This window comes from Fistularia commersonii, chromosome 20, assembly GCF_037954325.1.
Source record: "Fistularia commersonii isolate RoL2024-O1a breed Wild chromosome 20, RoL_Fcom_v1.0, whole genome shotgun sequence".
Lineage (NCBI taxonomy): Eukaryota > Metazoa > Chordata > Actinopteri > Syngnathiformes > Fistulariidae > Fistularia > Fistularia commersonii.
This window is the reverse complement of record NC_141303.1, coordinates 395,331-409,269: the sequence shown is the minus strand read 5'-3', so window position 1 is coordinate 409,269 and position 13,939 is coordinate 395,331. Positions and strand designations below refer to the sequence as shown.

At 52.0% G+C, this 13,939-nt stretch overlaps 1 protein-coding gene across 1 annotated transcript in view; it reads right to left on the bottom strand.

Moving 5' to 3' along the window:
• Positions 1–13,939, bottom strand: part of scara5 (scavenger receptor class A, member 5 (putative)) — a 93,183-nt gene that overhangs the window by 31,410 nt on the left and 47,834 nt on the right. The window contains exons 4-8 of the mRNA XM_086167178.1: positions 12,285–12,484; positions 11,414–11,592; positions 10,186–10,312; positions 9,925–10,093; positions 1,136–1,216 (exon numbers count right to left, since the gene is read on the bottom strand). Of these exons, the coding sequence (XP_086023304.1) occupies positions 1,136–1,216; positions 9,925–10,093; positions 10,186–10,312; positions 11,414–11,592; positions 12,285–12,484 (756 nt within the window). The remainder of the gene's footprint in view (positions 1–1,135; positions 1,217–9,924; positions 10,094–10,185; positions 10,313–11,413; positions 11,593–12,284; positions 12,485–13,939) is intronic.

Genomic DNA, 13,939 nt, shown 5'->3' with positions numbered 1-13,939 from the left:
CGAGGCGCCGAGCTCGCTCTCGTCGCTGAAACCTCATCTCGGAAACGACGCGAAGGTGTTCGATTTCTGTTCAGATCGCCGTGTTTTTCGACCGAGCACTCGCTTTTCTTCCTTTCCTACAGTTGGAAATGTGTTTCTTTTTTTTTTTTTGGTGTTGCTGAGTGATTTCCTAGAACTACAGAGGTGGGGGGGGGGGGCTCCCTGTCAGACGCATGATAATACTTCTTAGAAATGTCACGCCAGAGCAGAGCAGCGGTTCACGGGCCAGGGAATGTAGGATGGATGAGGACGGGAGGAGCGCGTGAGATATGATGATCCAGGAGGTACCAAGCTGGAGGGGGTCTCCGAACATCTGGTTTCATACTGTTGTTGTTTGCGTCCTAAATATAAAATACAGTCCTCGTACCGCTGCGGAGCGCCCATTCTGCCAGGACGGGCTTTCATATTTTGGGGTTTCGGTGGAGCTATCTATGACAAAGACAGATGACCGGTCCCGGCGGTTGAGTCCACACCCTGTCTGAAGATAAATCTGCACCCCGTGTCCGGCGCGCTGTTTTCTCAGACAGATTCATGCGATGCTTTAAATCTTGTGATATCGCTAACGCAGCCACATGCGCTCCGCTTCGCTCGCAATCCTGGATTTTCTGTTTACGTCGGTCATTTGTAAAAGCCTCGCGAAAAGAACCGTCTGGGATTTGTCGCGCCGATAAGCTTCCCGCGCATCGCATCCAGAGTCCGATGCTCGGATCTGAGCCGGGGGGACGACTTCCTTCCTCGCCCACAAGATTACAGGGTGGGTGTTTCCGAGGCGCTGGGACTCTCAGGCTAACTTGGGATCGTGCAATTTGATGTTGGCGGCTCAAACCTGGAATGCACGACAGGAAGCAAATAAATGCATGTAAAGGGACGAGCGCCGGCCGTCGGTCGCCGCCTTCAAGAACCTCGCGAGCGAGTTGGTTGTTCGTGACGCGCGAGATGCGGTTACTCGGGATCGAGCGATCGAGCGATCCTCCGATCCGGCTGATCCCCGAGGTCACGTCGCTTTGTCGGGTCACCTCGGCGACAGGGTCCGATGACGCCCGGCCACCTGAAATCACTTTCAGTCAGGAGTGGATTGCTCGGAAGACGTTCTCACCTCTTAAGCCCGTTATCCCCGGGGCCCCGGGGGGGCCCAGCTGACCAGTATCGCCCTTTTCTCCTTTGGGTCCCGGAGGCCCTGCGGAAAGAAGAAACGGAAAGAAATGCGTCCATGATAACGTATTATGCGAGCGAGAATGAGCCGAGCGCGAGACGAGGCGGTGACATCATGCACTAGTTTTTTTTTAGAGCTCCCAAAAGTACCGCTGACACATTCGGAAGCGCAAACTCAGTGCGGAGAATAAAAACAGCTTCTCTAAAAACGGTTGTGTTTTGTTCCCGTCCGGAGCAGATCCTCTCTGCACGCAGGGCGCCGAGCCACCGACCCCCTGAGGTACCAGCTCCTGGACCATGTGACACCGCCCGCTCGTGGTGCAACATCACCCGATTTCAGCTCCCTTCAGCAGACTGCTCCGCGCCAGCTGCTCGCAGAACATCTGCAACCTCAAAACAACAGATCTGGAGTCCGGACGCCAATGCCAGGTCTCCTATAGACAAAGACTCTTGGTTTCATGTCTGTGGAGGTTCTCAGTCATCCAGGTCACGGTGAATTCTCGTCCAAATCTTCTTGTCTTAGCGAGCGGAGTTGAGTTTCTTCACTTGAAGACGTTTCAGCCCTCATCCGAGAGGCTTCTTCACTGCTAATGACCTGTGGGGAGTTTCCAAATATAACTGCCAGGGTTTTGGGCGGGTCTAGGTTATGGTGCTTGTTGTGTAAATAGAGGAGTTGATCTGCAGAAGCTCGGTGTAAGGAGGTTGTTATGGGTTGTAGGTCTGTGGAGGGTCGTGTCTGAGGCCCCTCCAGTGTGCAGAGATAGCTTTTCTGTTTTGACATGGAGGGCTTCTTTGACTCTTAACTCAAAGCAGAAACAAGGACTAGAACCTTCTGCACCCTCCAAACAACCAGGAAAGATCCACTGCCAGAAGCAACATCAACATGAGCCTCAGTCCATGAGATCCAACAGGTTCCAATCCTTTGGTTAGCCTCACCTTCTGACATCCCAGTCCAGGTCATCCCACAAAAGTTGCTCTTTTGTCCCCAATGAACAACTCCTCCATGCATAACAACCCCCTTAGACTGAACTTCTGACCCCTTAGACGTAGTTTCTGACCCCTTAGACCTAGCTTCTACCCCTTAGACCTCGCTTCTAGTAAGACTAGTAAGACTAGCTTCAAGTCTTACATTTACACAACAAACCACCACAACCTGTATCCGCTCACAACCCTGGCAGGTGTATTTGGAAACTCACTGGAAGTGAAGAAGCCTCTGGAATGAACACTGAAACATCTTTGAGTGAAGAACTTCAAGTCCAGTTTCCAAGATAAGAAGATTTGGTTTCTTTCTCCACTTCTAGCACGTCTCCTTACACTTCACGGCCGAGATGACGGAAGCGCATCGCAACTCCAGTAAGACTCCACTACGACTCCTAAGATTTCCTTCCGACTTCCGGTTTTAAGTGTGTGACAGGAAAACCGTACTGATGGAGGACGGAGGGGTGTCCACGCCCCGAGCGGACAGGGGACCCCGGTTTGCAAATGTTGCCGAGTTACATCCATTCACTCACTGGCTCAACAATTTGTGCTTCGGTTTTGCACTTCATTGGCTTTGGAAGATATTTTATTCTATAATTGTACTTGTTTTACTGCACGGCCTCTCCACACCCAGGGACTAACGGATGGAAATTAGCTTTAGCTAAATATGATATAATGCATCTCTTCCCCATATGTGAGACTACATGTTTTATGCATCTGGTCTCATGACGAATAAACTAAATAAAACTTTGCTTTATGGCATTTAATCACCGTTTTATACCCATCGGAGCCGCCATTTTATTGCTAATGTTGTATGAATTCCCCAAATATGCATTAGGCTGGATTGAAAACCTCTACTGCAGGAGGAAACTCCTATATATTAGTAATGTGAGGTGATTGGGAGCAGCGAGACACGCCTGGACAGATTCTTGACTCCGTACATTTCCAAACACCGGCCCCTCCACAGTTTCGCCGGGAGGGAAATAATGAGGCCTTCCTGTACGTCCGCCGAGAAGTTCAGCCGAGAAGAAACGCGGACGTCCTAGAAGCGGCGTGTTAAATATCGCACATTATCATTAAGCGTGTTTCCGGCGTCGTGGCAAGTCACGGGTTTTTCCGGGTTGCTTCTCAGCCGTCCTTGTTTGGAAGCCCGGAGCCATCTTTTCCTTGGCGTGGCCGGTTTGTGGAACACGGTAATTATACCGCAGTGCGCATCGTGAAAAAGTGGACCCTTGATAAAGAGGTGGTCCAAATTCCGGCGGGGGTACAAGAACAGTCTCCCGCAGGGCAATTATCACGGCGTCGGCGTCGGAGCTCCTCTTGTGACCACATGTTAAGAGAGGATTTGGACGCAGCCGTCGTGTCACAGAAATGAGTGTATTTGCAGCGAGGGAGCCGTTAGCCAAACCCAGCGGTGCAGAAGAAGGGACCGGCTTCTTGTATTTTCCAAAACAACAGGAACCGAAGGGGGGACGGGACTCTTCCACCTCATTTCTATGTGCGAAAACACCCAAACATTGCCCTCTGGACTCGCTCTTACTGTTTTTTCTTGGACAGCTCCATGTGTGACTTTATTTTCCTGCAGATAATGATTTTATGAATGACGTGGAATTCTAGGAATCGCAATATTCATCACAGCGGACGCGCACATTTGGACGGCGTGCCAGCCAAAAACCAAGGCCAAAACCTCGGCGACTGGTGAAAAGTCTGAATCCCAAAGTTTGTTGTACTTGGATTACGCCGGTGAGAGAGGCGGCGGGGAGAGAATAGTGAGCGCGAAGGAAAAGGGGAGGGCGGCGGAGGCGGCGGAGCGGGGGGGTCCCACCGCGATGGGAACCACATGTTTAACATAGCCGGACCGCAAAGCGGCTTGTGGGAATACTGGTTTGTTATTGTCCAGCACATGACCAGCGGGCTGGATACTTCAGAGCGCTAATGTTCTAAATATCTCACGTCTGGGACGCAGAGAGGTGTCAGAACCGGCCTTTGAAACATGGATCCGGACGTTTGCTGACTCACAACCGCACCCAACTAACCGGTGACGGCGGGTGGCGCCGCTGTCGGCCGGCCAAAGCACGGAGGGAGGCGGGGCGTCCCATCCCTCGCTCTGACGCCGCACGCTTTGGTGTTTTGCTCCGGAGCCCCGGCTGTTTCGGGGCTCGCCATAAACATACCCGGGTTATTCCTAGAAGGCCTGGCGGGGAGTTAACCTGCCCGGCGTCTCAGGGACGCTAGGTGCGAACATGCTCGACAAGAACTCATCCCTCCGACGGGGACGGTCCGTCAACACCGCCGGCCGTCTCGGGAAAACATTGCGGCGAGGACGGCGGCGGCCGAGGAGACGTTCGGCGTACGAGTCCAAAGAGAGGCGACCCCGCGGGGTCGTCTGATGTGAACCGCCAGATGATTTGTATCCCTGCAGGACACTTCATGGAAAAAACAGGGGAACCTGCACAGAATGCGTCGGAAGCGGAGGTTCAAGAACATTCTCGCCGTCTCAACGCGTCCATATCCGTGTTTACGTGTCGTAAAGCTACGACCGGCAAGCGGTGTCCTGTAGCTCCCCAAGAAGTGCAAGAAACCTGGATGCAGAAGAAGCACTGAGAGGACGATGGACATTTTCCAACACGCTAAATAATGGAATTTAAAGTGCGGCAAAGTTACCGGTCTGGAAAGTGATTTTCCCCTCGGACCCGTGATTCGCCCCGAGAGAAGCGGCCGCTCCAGAGCCACGAAGGTTTAACGATCCGTTTAATTATCATCATTCGAGTCGTTCGGTCAAATGGCCGTCTTTCATTTGAGATTAAGCGCAACATTAAATCACTCGATGGCCGTTCAGGCAGCCGTGCACCGATGAGGCGTCACAGAACAGGATTTCCGATGGCGTCCAACAGAAGAAGGTATCTTACACTTCGGGTGCCTGACGCTTCACGACTTTGTTCTTATCTGAACCGCCAACGTGTTCGGTTCTTTGAGTCCTTTGGGTTCGATCCAGGATGTTTGCAGGCTCCGGTGCTCGGAGAACGATGGCCCAGTTTTCTTGCATTTTTATGATTCTCCCGGCTTCCAGAGACCCGCTACTCCCCTCAGCTGACACAACAACGGCGGCGGCTCCTCCGGGATCAGCCCCGCATCCGCCGAATACAATCCGAACTCGAAGCGCCTCGGTATGTCAGGCGCTCGCGGTGAAAGAGCGCCCGGAGGCCTGCAGGGCCAGCAGAGAAGACAAATGTGTGATGTGACATGTTGTGCTGATATGATCCGGCGGGCCTGAAGATACGCTGCATCCTAACAAAGACCAGGCGGGCAGCGCCCGGGTTATGAAGTGCTTCTAATCCAAGAGGACGGGGCGCTGCTGCTGAGAAGGGATTTGTCCCGATAGAGAGGCTCTGCTTTCACCGCAGGGCTTTTCTTTCCAACACCGAGCGATTCCGTTACAAGCGGCCGTTTATTTTAATCACCCGTGGTAATGGGACAACCATATTTCCTTAGATTTCTATCACTGACCGACAACAAAGCTGGAAACGGCGGTGTGCGCTTACATTGTTGTGTTTGGCCCTTCGCTGTGCACACATGTGCAGTGACGCACGTAACAAGTAAAACACGCCACTCAAAAACGGCAAACGCGAGCTGGGACTTTGACAGAAAATGCCTTCCATGAGTGGCCAGTGTGAGCGTGTGTGTGAGTGTGTGTGTGTGTGTGTGTGTGTGTGGGGTTTAATACAATCCAGAAAACCCAATTTTAGTAACACATCTGCTAATTTGAAGGCTTATTAGGCTTCCACGGAGCTCCGCCGTGCCCGACCAAATGACATCAAGTTGCCTCGCGGATAGATTTCCCAGGGAAGGGCGCCGTGTTTCACGGATGACAAAAGTTGGTTTTGTCATCCTGGACGGGAAAACTGAGACGTGAAACAAACGGAGTGGAAAGGAACACCGCGGCTGCAGAGATACATGTTTTGCCCCACATGTCATAATGCTAGACTCACAGGTTTGCGAGCTTAGCAATAAACATGGGGGTTTTTGTTTTTGTTGAACTTGAATGTGGGAACTCGCTGGAAAACTCGAGACCTCACAGACCGACGGGCCTGTTTTCTGGATCCAAATAAGGTCCAGAGGCCCTGCGAGTTAAAAGCAAGCGTCACAAAACAAGGCAGGCACGCCGGCGCGGCGGTTAGCGCTTCCACTTCACAAGAAGGTCCCTGTGTTGAATTTCCACAGGGAGGCCTCTCTTTGTGGAGTCTCCATGTTTCCTCCAGGTTCTGCAGGTTCCTCCTGCAGTCCAGAAACATGCAGGAGGTTCTTTGACGCTCCAGAGGTCTGGATAGTTGTAGGCCTGTGTGGAGTGTGAAGGGAAGGTATACGGTTGGACGTTTCCGGATTCCAGATTCACAGACAATGAATGAATGAATGAATGAATGAATGAATGAAAAAATAAAAGCAAAGATCTGCTGTCGTTGCTGGGACTGGACCGCTGTCTGCATCGATCTAGCTGTTGCTCACAGTGAAACACTGGAAGTATCGTAGACGCGCCGATGCATCCGATGGAAACCAACAAGCATCTCTAGAGACTTTGTCGTGCGTCCAGAAATGTTCCAGAAATGAATCAAAGTCTCCGGAGATGCAAGATGGTTTCCGCTGGATGCATCAGCCTGGTCTACGCCGTGGACTACGGTATTTCCAGAGAGTTATATAAGTCACAGCACCGGGTCAAATATTCCAGTCAATTCAAGATCTTGGATCATCTGATCCTGGACGCTGAAGCAGCTCCGCAAAGCAGGAGACGACAGAAATAACCTCCATCTTTGACGGGTAAAAAGGAGCATTACTGCAGTTTAGGAGCTTCTTCTTTGCAGCAACAAACAAATCAAGGTCAGATGATGAAAATCATCCCGGTGATGTTGAGACGCCGCAGGTCGGGATGAAACGCCGTGCCGGAGATCTGGCCCGGTGACCACCAGATTGCCGGTGACACCTTCAGGCAGGAACTGGTCGTCTCAACTCCGCCCGCCGTGCAGACAGTCACCGAGGCAAAGATGGCGGCTTTGACAGCCGGGACGCCGTGGAAATAAAGACACGAAGCCTTTCGAACCGCTTTTCCGGTCGGCGGCCTCGATGGTGTGCGACGGACGACTTCCGGTCTGTTTTTTCCCGTTTGTTAATTCTTGGCGAAATCTGGTCTGAAATCACGGACCGGGACCTTCTGCACCCAGAAGTAGCCCCAGGTAACTTCCACCTGAGCTTCAGTCCAACAGGTTGCTGAGCTTTTCCCTTTCCCATTCCGATCCAGACAAATCCCAACCAACAACCCCCGTTAGCATAAGAAGCCCTTGGGCCTCGCTTACGCCCTTCTCCATTTACAAGTCACCATAAAAGGTGTCTTCAAGTGAAGAAACTCAAGTCCAGTTGCCACAAGAAGAAGATCTGGACAAGAATTCACCACGACCTGGAGACTGAGAACCCCCGCAGACCCGTTTCTTAACTCTCTCCACGTCATACCGAGGTTTTTCCAGTTTCCCGATCGCGCCGAGACAGCAGTGACCCGTCCGTCGTGATCTGGCGCGGAAGCAGAGCGAGCGTCGAAGCTCGGCTCTGCAGATTTCCAATCCCCGACTCCACTGAGGAAGCGTGACATACATACGGCCGACTCAGCACGAGAACTCAGCACAAGCACGGGGTCGGCAGCTGAACCACCTTCTTCAACAAATCACCCAGAATTTCAGCCTTAAAGGCCTTAAAAGCTGGACGTGAACGTCGGCAACCGTGGCTGTTTGTTCGAAACGACAACAGAAATAATGTTTTGTTTGACGACTACAAAAAAAAACAGAATATTTGGAGTGCAGAAAACTGAGAGGCTTGGTGGGTAACAGTTGGAACTCAGTTCCTAAACTCAATTTTGCGCCTTTTGTTTCGGTTTTATTGCCAGACCCCGAGGTTCTCCAAGGGCTTTTCATAACAACCCCAATTTAAAACTACCGGAGCCAAAAGAAAAAAAGAACAACGGAGAAAAATATTCTTGGGTTCGGCCGAAACCGGGGCAGAACAATTCTTCTGTCAACATCTGACAGCAGGAAAGGAACGACCTCACAGACTTTTGTTCATTGGATGAATTTGTCTCCTTTATCTCTTGAAGGAGTCGGATGTTTGCAGATGACATTGTGTATATTTGTGCGTCTTCCCCGCCCTCGCCGTTCCACCGGATCTGCTGCATCTGCGTTCAGACCGACGGATCCTGACGGGGCGGCGCTAGAAGGCCTTCAGTCCTGAGCTTGAAGGCCTTCTTCTGTCAGGCTGGCTCTCTAGTTCCCTTCAGTGCTAACTGAGGCTAACATTAGCGCTGCGTGCCATCAGATGATCCTCATCAAACCTCTTGCATGGCGAGTTTTACAAATATTAAGGGTCTCGTGCATTTGACGACGCCAGAGACCTTCATAAATACTGAAACGTTCCCAGATATCGAGTAAGTTTGTGTGCAAGATGGAGTCAGATGATTGGCTGAAGAGGAGGACATCTTCAGGCTAGCAGCTAAAAACCTGCATGTCTGTTCAAACCACCGAGGTCTGAGATGATTTTCATGGAGCCGCTGGATGAAAACACCACGGAAGACCTAAAAAAAAAAAAATCCAAAGTGCTCGCTAATCCAAGCCAGATGTTTTGGTCACTGATGAAAAACAACTGATAATGACCTCACCCGTGCACGTCCGCGCCGCACCGACGGTCATGAAAGCGCCGTCGCGCCGCTCGCCCTCCGCAGCTCCGCTCATCAGGAGAACTCGGACGCTCTCGGACCTCTACGTCGCTTCCCCCGATTTATTCGCCGTTCATTAACGCAACGAGTAACACGTGCGTCAGCGTCGTCTTGGCTAACGGTGACTGCCAGCTAACAAACAAGGGCGAGGGAGCTAACGAGCGACTTTGCATTCTGGATGCGGCGGCTATATTTAACCCGCAATTGTTTCCAGGTTCGGGAAGGGAAAATAAAAAACGGCCTCCCACCCACATGTGGAGCAGACACCAGATCAGGGGTCCCGTTTGATTTAGATCGCCATCCATCAGCCCGCCGCCCCCTGCCAGCATGACATCATGGCATTCCTGCTCTTGATTTTTAACAAGCCAGATAAGTCGTTGCACGCCCTGGCAGCGAGCGCCGCGCCGCGCCATGCAGCGAGCGCCGTGCAGCGAGCGCCATGCAGCGCCGCGCCGCGGGGATAATCAGGTCTTAACAGATCTGGAATTCGCCGGATACCCCGGGGATCGTAAAGTAAAGTCGTGTTTTTTACGCCGGGGTCATTTACATGCAGTCACTCTGCAAACATCTCTTGGCGTCCACCGGTGTTTTGGTGGTTCCTGTTCTTCAAGTGCTTTTTCGAGTCCACCTCTGAACTTCCAAAATGCGCTCCCTCTGAAACCCTCTGGTGTTTGATCTGCCCCCTGACTACATCTTCATCTCCTGTTTTAATTCATCTGTCGTCTCCAAGGCCACTCGGTGCAGCTCCTGAGATGATCTCGAGCCAGAAGATGGACGTAAACCCTCCAGAGCGTTCTGGGTCCGCTCCTCCTGGAGGGCCGCGGTGGAAGACCTCGTCCGGCTCCTCTGGCCTCTTCGCGGAGGCCAACCTTCTCACCCTATCTCCACAGAAGAACCCTCTCTGTACAACGGCGGCGTAAAGTGTGAGGAGCGCTCGTGTTTCCCAAAGGGTCGGTCCGGGTTTCGAAGAAGAAAAGACGAAGGGACAAACCGGACGACGGTCTGACCTTCGAATATGGTGAGGTTCTTGAGGGCCAGGGAGTGCTCCCAGTCCTTCAGCCGCAGGTCCTCCGTGATGGTGTTGAGGATTTCCATCTCGTTCCTCAGCTGGGCCTCGGTGTGGACGTGGGTCACCCACAGGCTGGAGGTGTCCTCCGTGATGTTGCTGATCTGGATCTACTCCCGTGCAAAAAAAACCAAACAAACAGGTTCGGGTAACGCCGTCGCACCGCGCTCGCACGTTCACCTGGACGGCGGGAAGCCCCGACCTGCAGGTCCTGTATCTTCAGGTGGTGGACGTTGATGTCATTGCTGAAGGTATGATTGACAGCTCCCACCATCCAGTTGACCTCGTCCAGCTTCTCTCTCAGGCTGCTCACCTGCCCCGACGTTTCCCTGGAAACCATCACGCATCGGTCTTTAACCTCCGACGGGAATCGGCACCCGATCGATTCACCGAGTCATCGATGGTATTTCATAAATTGCACATTTTGGACACTTCGATCGGATGAAAGTTGCAAGAAAATCCAGAACATGAACATCGAAACAGAAGATGAGCATCTGCATATCGAATTAAACATCAGAAATGTTCCATCCATCCATCGACCTGGAGTTTGGCGGCGGCTGCAGCGGCCGGAGCCTCATGGTCCGGCTCCTCTGAGGGACCCGAGGTCTTCCCAGGCCAGCCTGGAGACCTGGTCTCTCCGGCGTGTCCTGGGTCTTCCCTGCGGTCTCCTCCCTGATGGACATGCCTGGAACACCTCCCAGTCCAGGAGGCGTCCTGACCAGATGCCCGAGCCGCCTCGTCAATTAGCTGGTGACCACAGCTGAGGGTGGGAACGTAGATCCACCCGTAAATTGAGAGCTTGGCCTCCTGGCTCAGCTCCTTCTTCACCACAACACACCGGTGCAGAGTCCACATCGCTGCAGACGCTGCACGGATGCGCCTGTCCATCTCCTGCTCGTGAACAAGACCCGGAGATACTTGAACTCCTCCACTTGGGGCAGGACCTCTTCCCCGACCCGGAGCGGGCTTTCCACCCGTTTCCACTCGGACATCAGATTCGGAGGTGCCGATGCTCAGCCCGGCCTCTTCACACTCGGCTGCGAACCCTTCCAGAGAGAGCTGGAGATCCCGGCCCGATGACGCCAACAGAAGCACATCTTCTGCACAAAGCAGGGACTCCATCCTGCGGCCACCAAACCGGATCCCCTTCAAGCCGTGGCTGCGGCTGGAGGTTCTATCCAACTCGCCGGGAGCAGGTCCGACTTACAACCGGGAATGCGGACCAAACTCCGACACGATCATACAGGGACCGAGCGGCTCATATGACAGGGTTCGGTACCCAAACTCCCAGAGCACCCTACAAACAGGGTTGCCGGCGGAACACGGTCCAACGCCTTCAAAAATTGTTATTATAAGAAACCAAATCCGGAACCTTTATTTCAATGTATAACAGAGTTGGTGTTTGTTTGCGTCGGTCAGATGAAGCGTACCTGAGCAGGAGGCGCTGGTCGTGCAGCCAGGTGGAGGCCCGGGCCACCTCCGCGCTCAGGCCCGTCAGGTTCCTGCCCGCGGAGCTGCTCAGGGAGGACAGCCGGTCGTCCAGCTGCACCAGGTAGCCCTCCGACTGCAGGGAGTGGGACTGGACCGTCCTCAGCTCCAACTCCAGGCCCTGCGGAGCAACGCGGCTTCAGCGCAACCCAAGGAACCTCCTGCAGGTTTTTGGAGCGTTAGAGGAACACAACCAGGGAGCTTCTGGCCGCCAGGCGGAGCAGCGACCGCTGCGCTTCGGGCGGGAACGCCGGCGATTCGATTGGAAATATTCAACTTCGATTGGATCAAATACGGAAACCACAGGGGCCGGTGAAGTTGCTTTTGTTTAGAAATTCACGTAAAATTCTATATCACGATATGAACAATATATTTCACAATCAAAATTTAAAATGAAAAAATAATTTAATTCAATACATTTTGAGAAATATCAAAGTGGTTTTATTTTTTAACCACAGCCCCTGAATTATGGTGATATTGTGTCCCATTAAGGCAAACATTATGGGACATAACGGGATACAAAATGAACATATTTCACAATAATTTTTTTTCGTTTCAATTGAAAATTTTCAATTGAAACGAAAAAAAAATATTGAACTAAGTTTAATTTAATTAAATCAAATTTTACTTTATAACTTCTTCCATACATTTTGATAAATATCAAAGTGAGTTTTTTTTAACCTCAGCCCCTGAATGAGGGTGTTACTGTTTCCCGTGATGGCGAACGTTGTGTTCTCCCGTAACTTCGATACACATTTAACCGATAAAATACCAACGTGCCGCCGACAGCCCGCCGACGAGGAGCCGTCCTACCTTGATGAAGATCTCCAGCCTCTGCAGCCAGTCGCTGTGGTTCTGGAAAAGGTTCTCCAGCTTCCAGATGTTCTCCAGAAGGTCGGCCTGGGCGGACGAGTCGCCCAGCTTCTGCTGCAGCAGCTTGGAGCGCTCCGACATCCGGGTGACGTTCTCCAGCAGCACATCCTGCCGCTGCGAGGACACTTGGGAGCGGGAGACTGAGGATGGAGAGAGGCGAGGAAGGCTTTAGTGCCCTGGTGATGATCGCAACCAACAACATGGTGAGGAAGCTCAGGACGCATCGCTGGTACTCAAAGTGTCCGAGGTCAGCGTACGACATGCTGGCCTCTGATTGGTTCATGGTTGCCAGCGATGGCGGACACCTGAAGTCGGCCTGAGGTTGGAACAACGTTGTATTCCAGCACGACATCGTCGGTTATCTGGCGCGGTCTGACGTCGCAACCCATAATATTCGACCGAGGAGCCACTTCAATACGACGTCCTCGAGTCGGGTGGGAACTATCAATGGAGCGCAGCGGCTCGGCCGCTTTACCAAGTCCATGTTTGAGCGCAGTGGACCACATAGAGTTGGTTGGAGGTCGGTAACAACAACATGAGGCACCAGATTATATTATTCTTGAGAAAATGTAAGGATTTTAAGTGCAACTCATAGTGTGAAAATAGGTACTCATTGAACTGTTGTTCGTTCATCTAAAATCAGATTCATGAATGAACAAATTCACCTGGATCACCTGCTCAATCACAGAACCACAAAGAGACATCCGACCATTCATCCGCTCATCCTCACGTCATGTGGAGGCATGAAACCATTCGCTCATTCATTCACACATCAAACAGAGACATGCAAGCATTCACCCTCTCGTTCATGTCCGGACAGTTTAGGGTTTGTCACACACCATAAAGAGGCATCCAACTATTCACCCTCTCATTCTCACAACTAAAAGATGTGTCACCGTCCACTCATTCACTCACATGTCATATAGAGACATGCGACCATTCACCCTCTCATTCACATGTCTGCACAATTCAGGGTCTCCAATGAAGCCCCTGCATGTGTTTGGATTGTGGGAGGAGCCTGGAGAACCCTGAGGAACCCTGAGGAACCCTGAGGAACCCTGAGGAACCCCCTGCAGACACGTGGAGAACATGGAGACTCCACACTGGGAGGCTCCCTCGTCGGACCTGAACCAGCAAACTTGACGTGAGGCGGAAGCGCTAACTAGCGCACAACAGCGCCGCCAACATTAGCGGAGCATCCAGACGGAAAAAGAAAAACCTATCTTGTGATATGTCCAACAAGATGTGCTTCCCTGCATAACACGTGTGTGTGTGTGTGTGTGTGTGTGTGGAGCCAAAGCAGTATCTGCATGACCTCACGGCGGGGAAAAGTCCTGCAAAGCCACACGGCTACAAAACAAAAAGCCGTCCAAACTCCAGCTCATTACGTGTGTTAGGCTGAAACCAAATGGTCTGAAAAGTAAATAATCTCCTCGCTATGATGGTCCGTCAGCAGCGGCGTCATTTTTCCAAAAGGCGTCCATACAATGGCAACACACACACACACACACACACACACACACACACACACACAGACTCAAAGATAAGACCCTGTGGCTTTTAATTAGAACCTGATGGGGTTCCTTATGCAACGA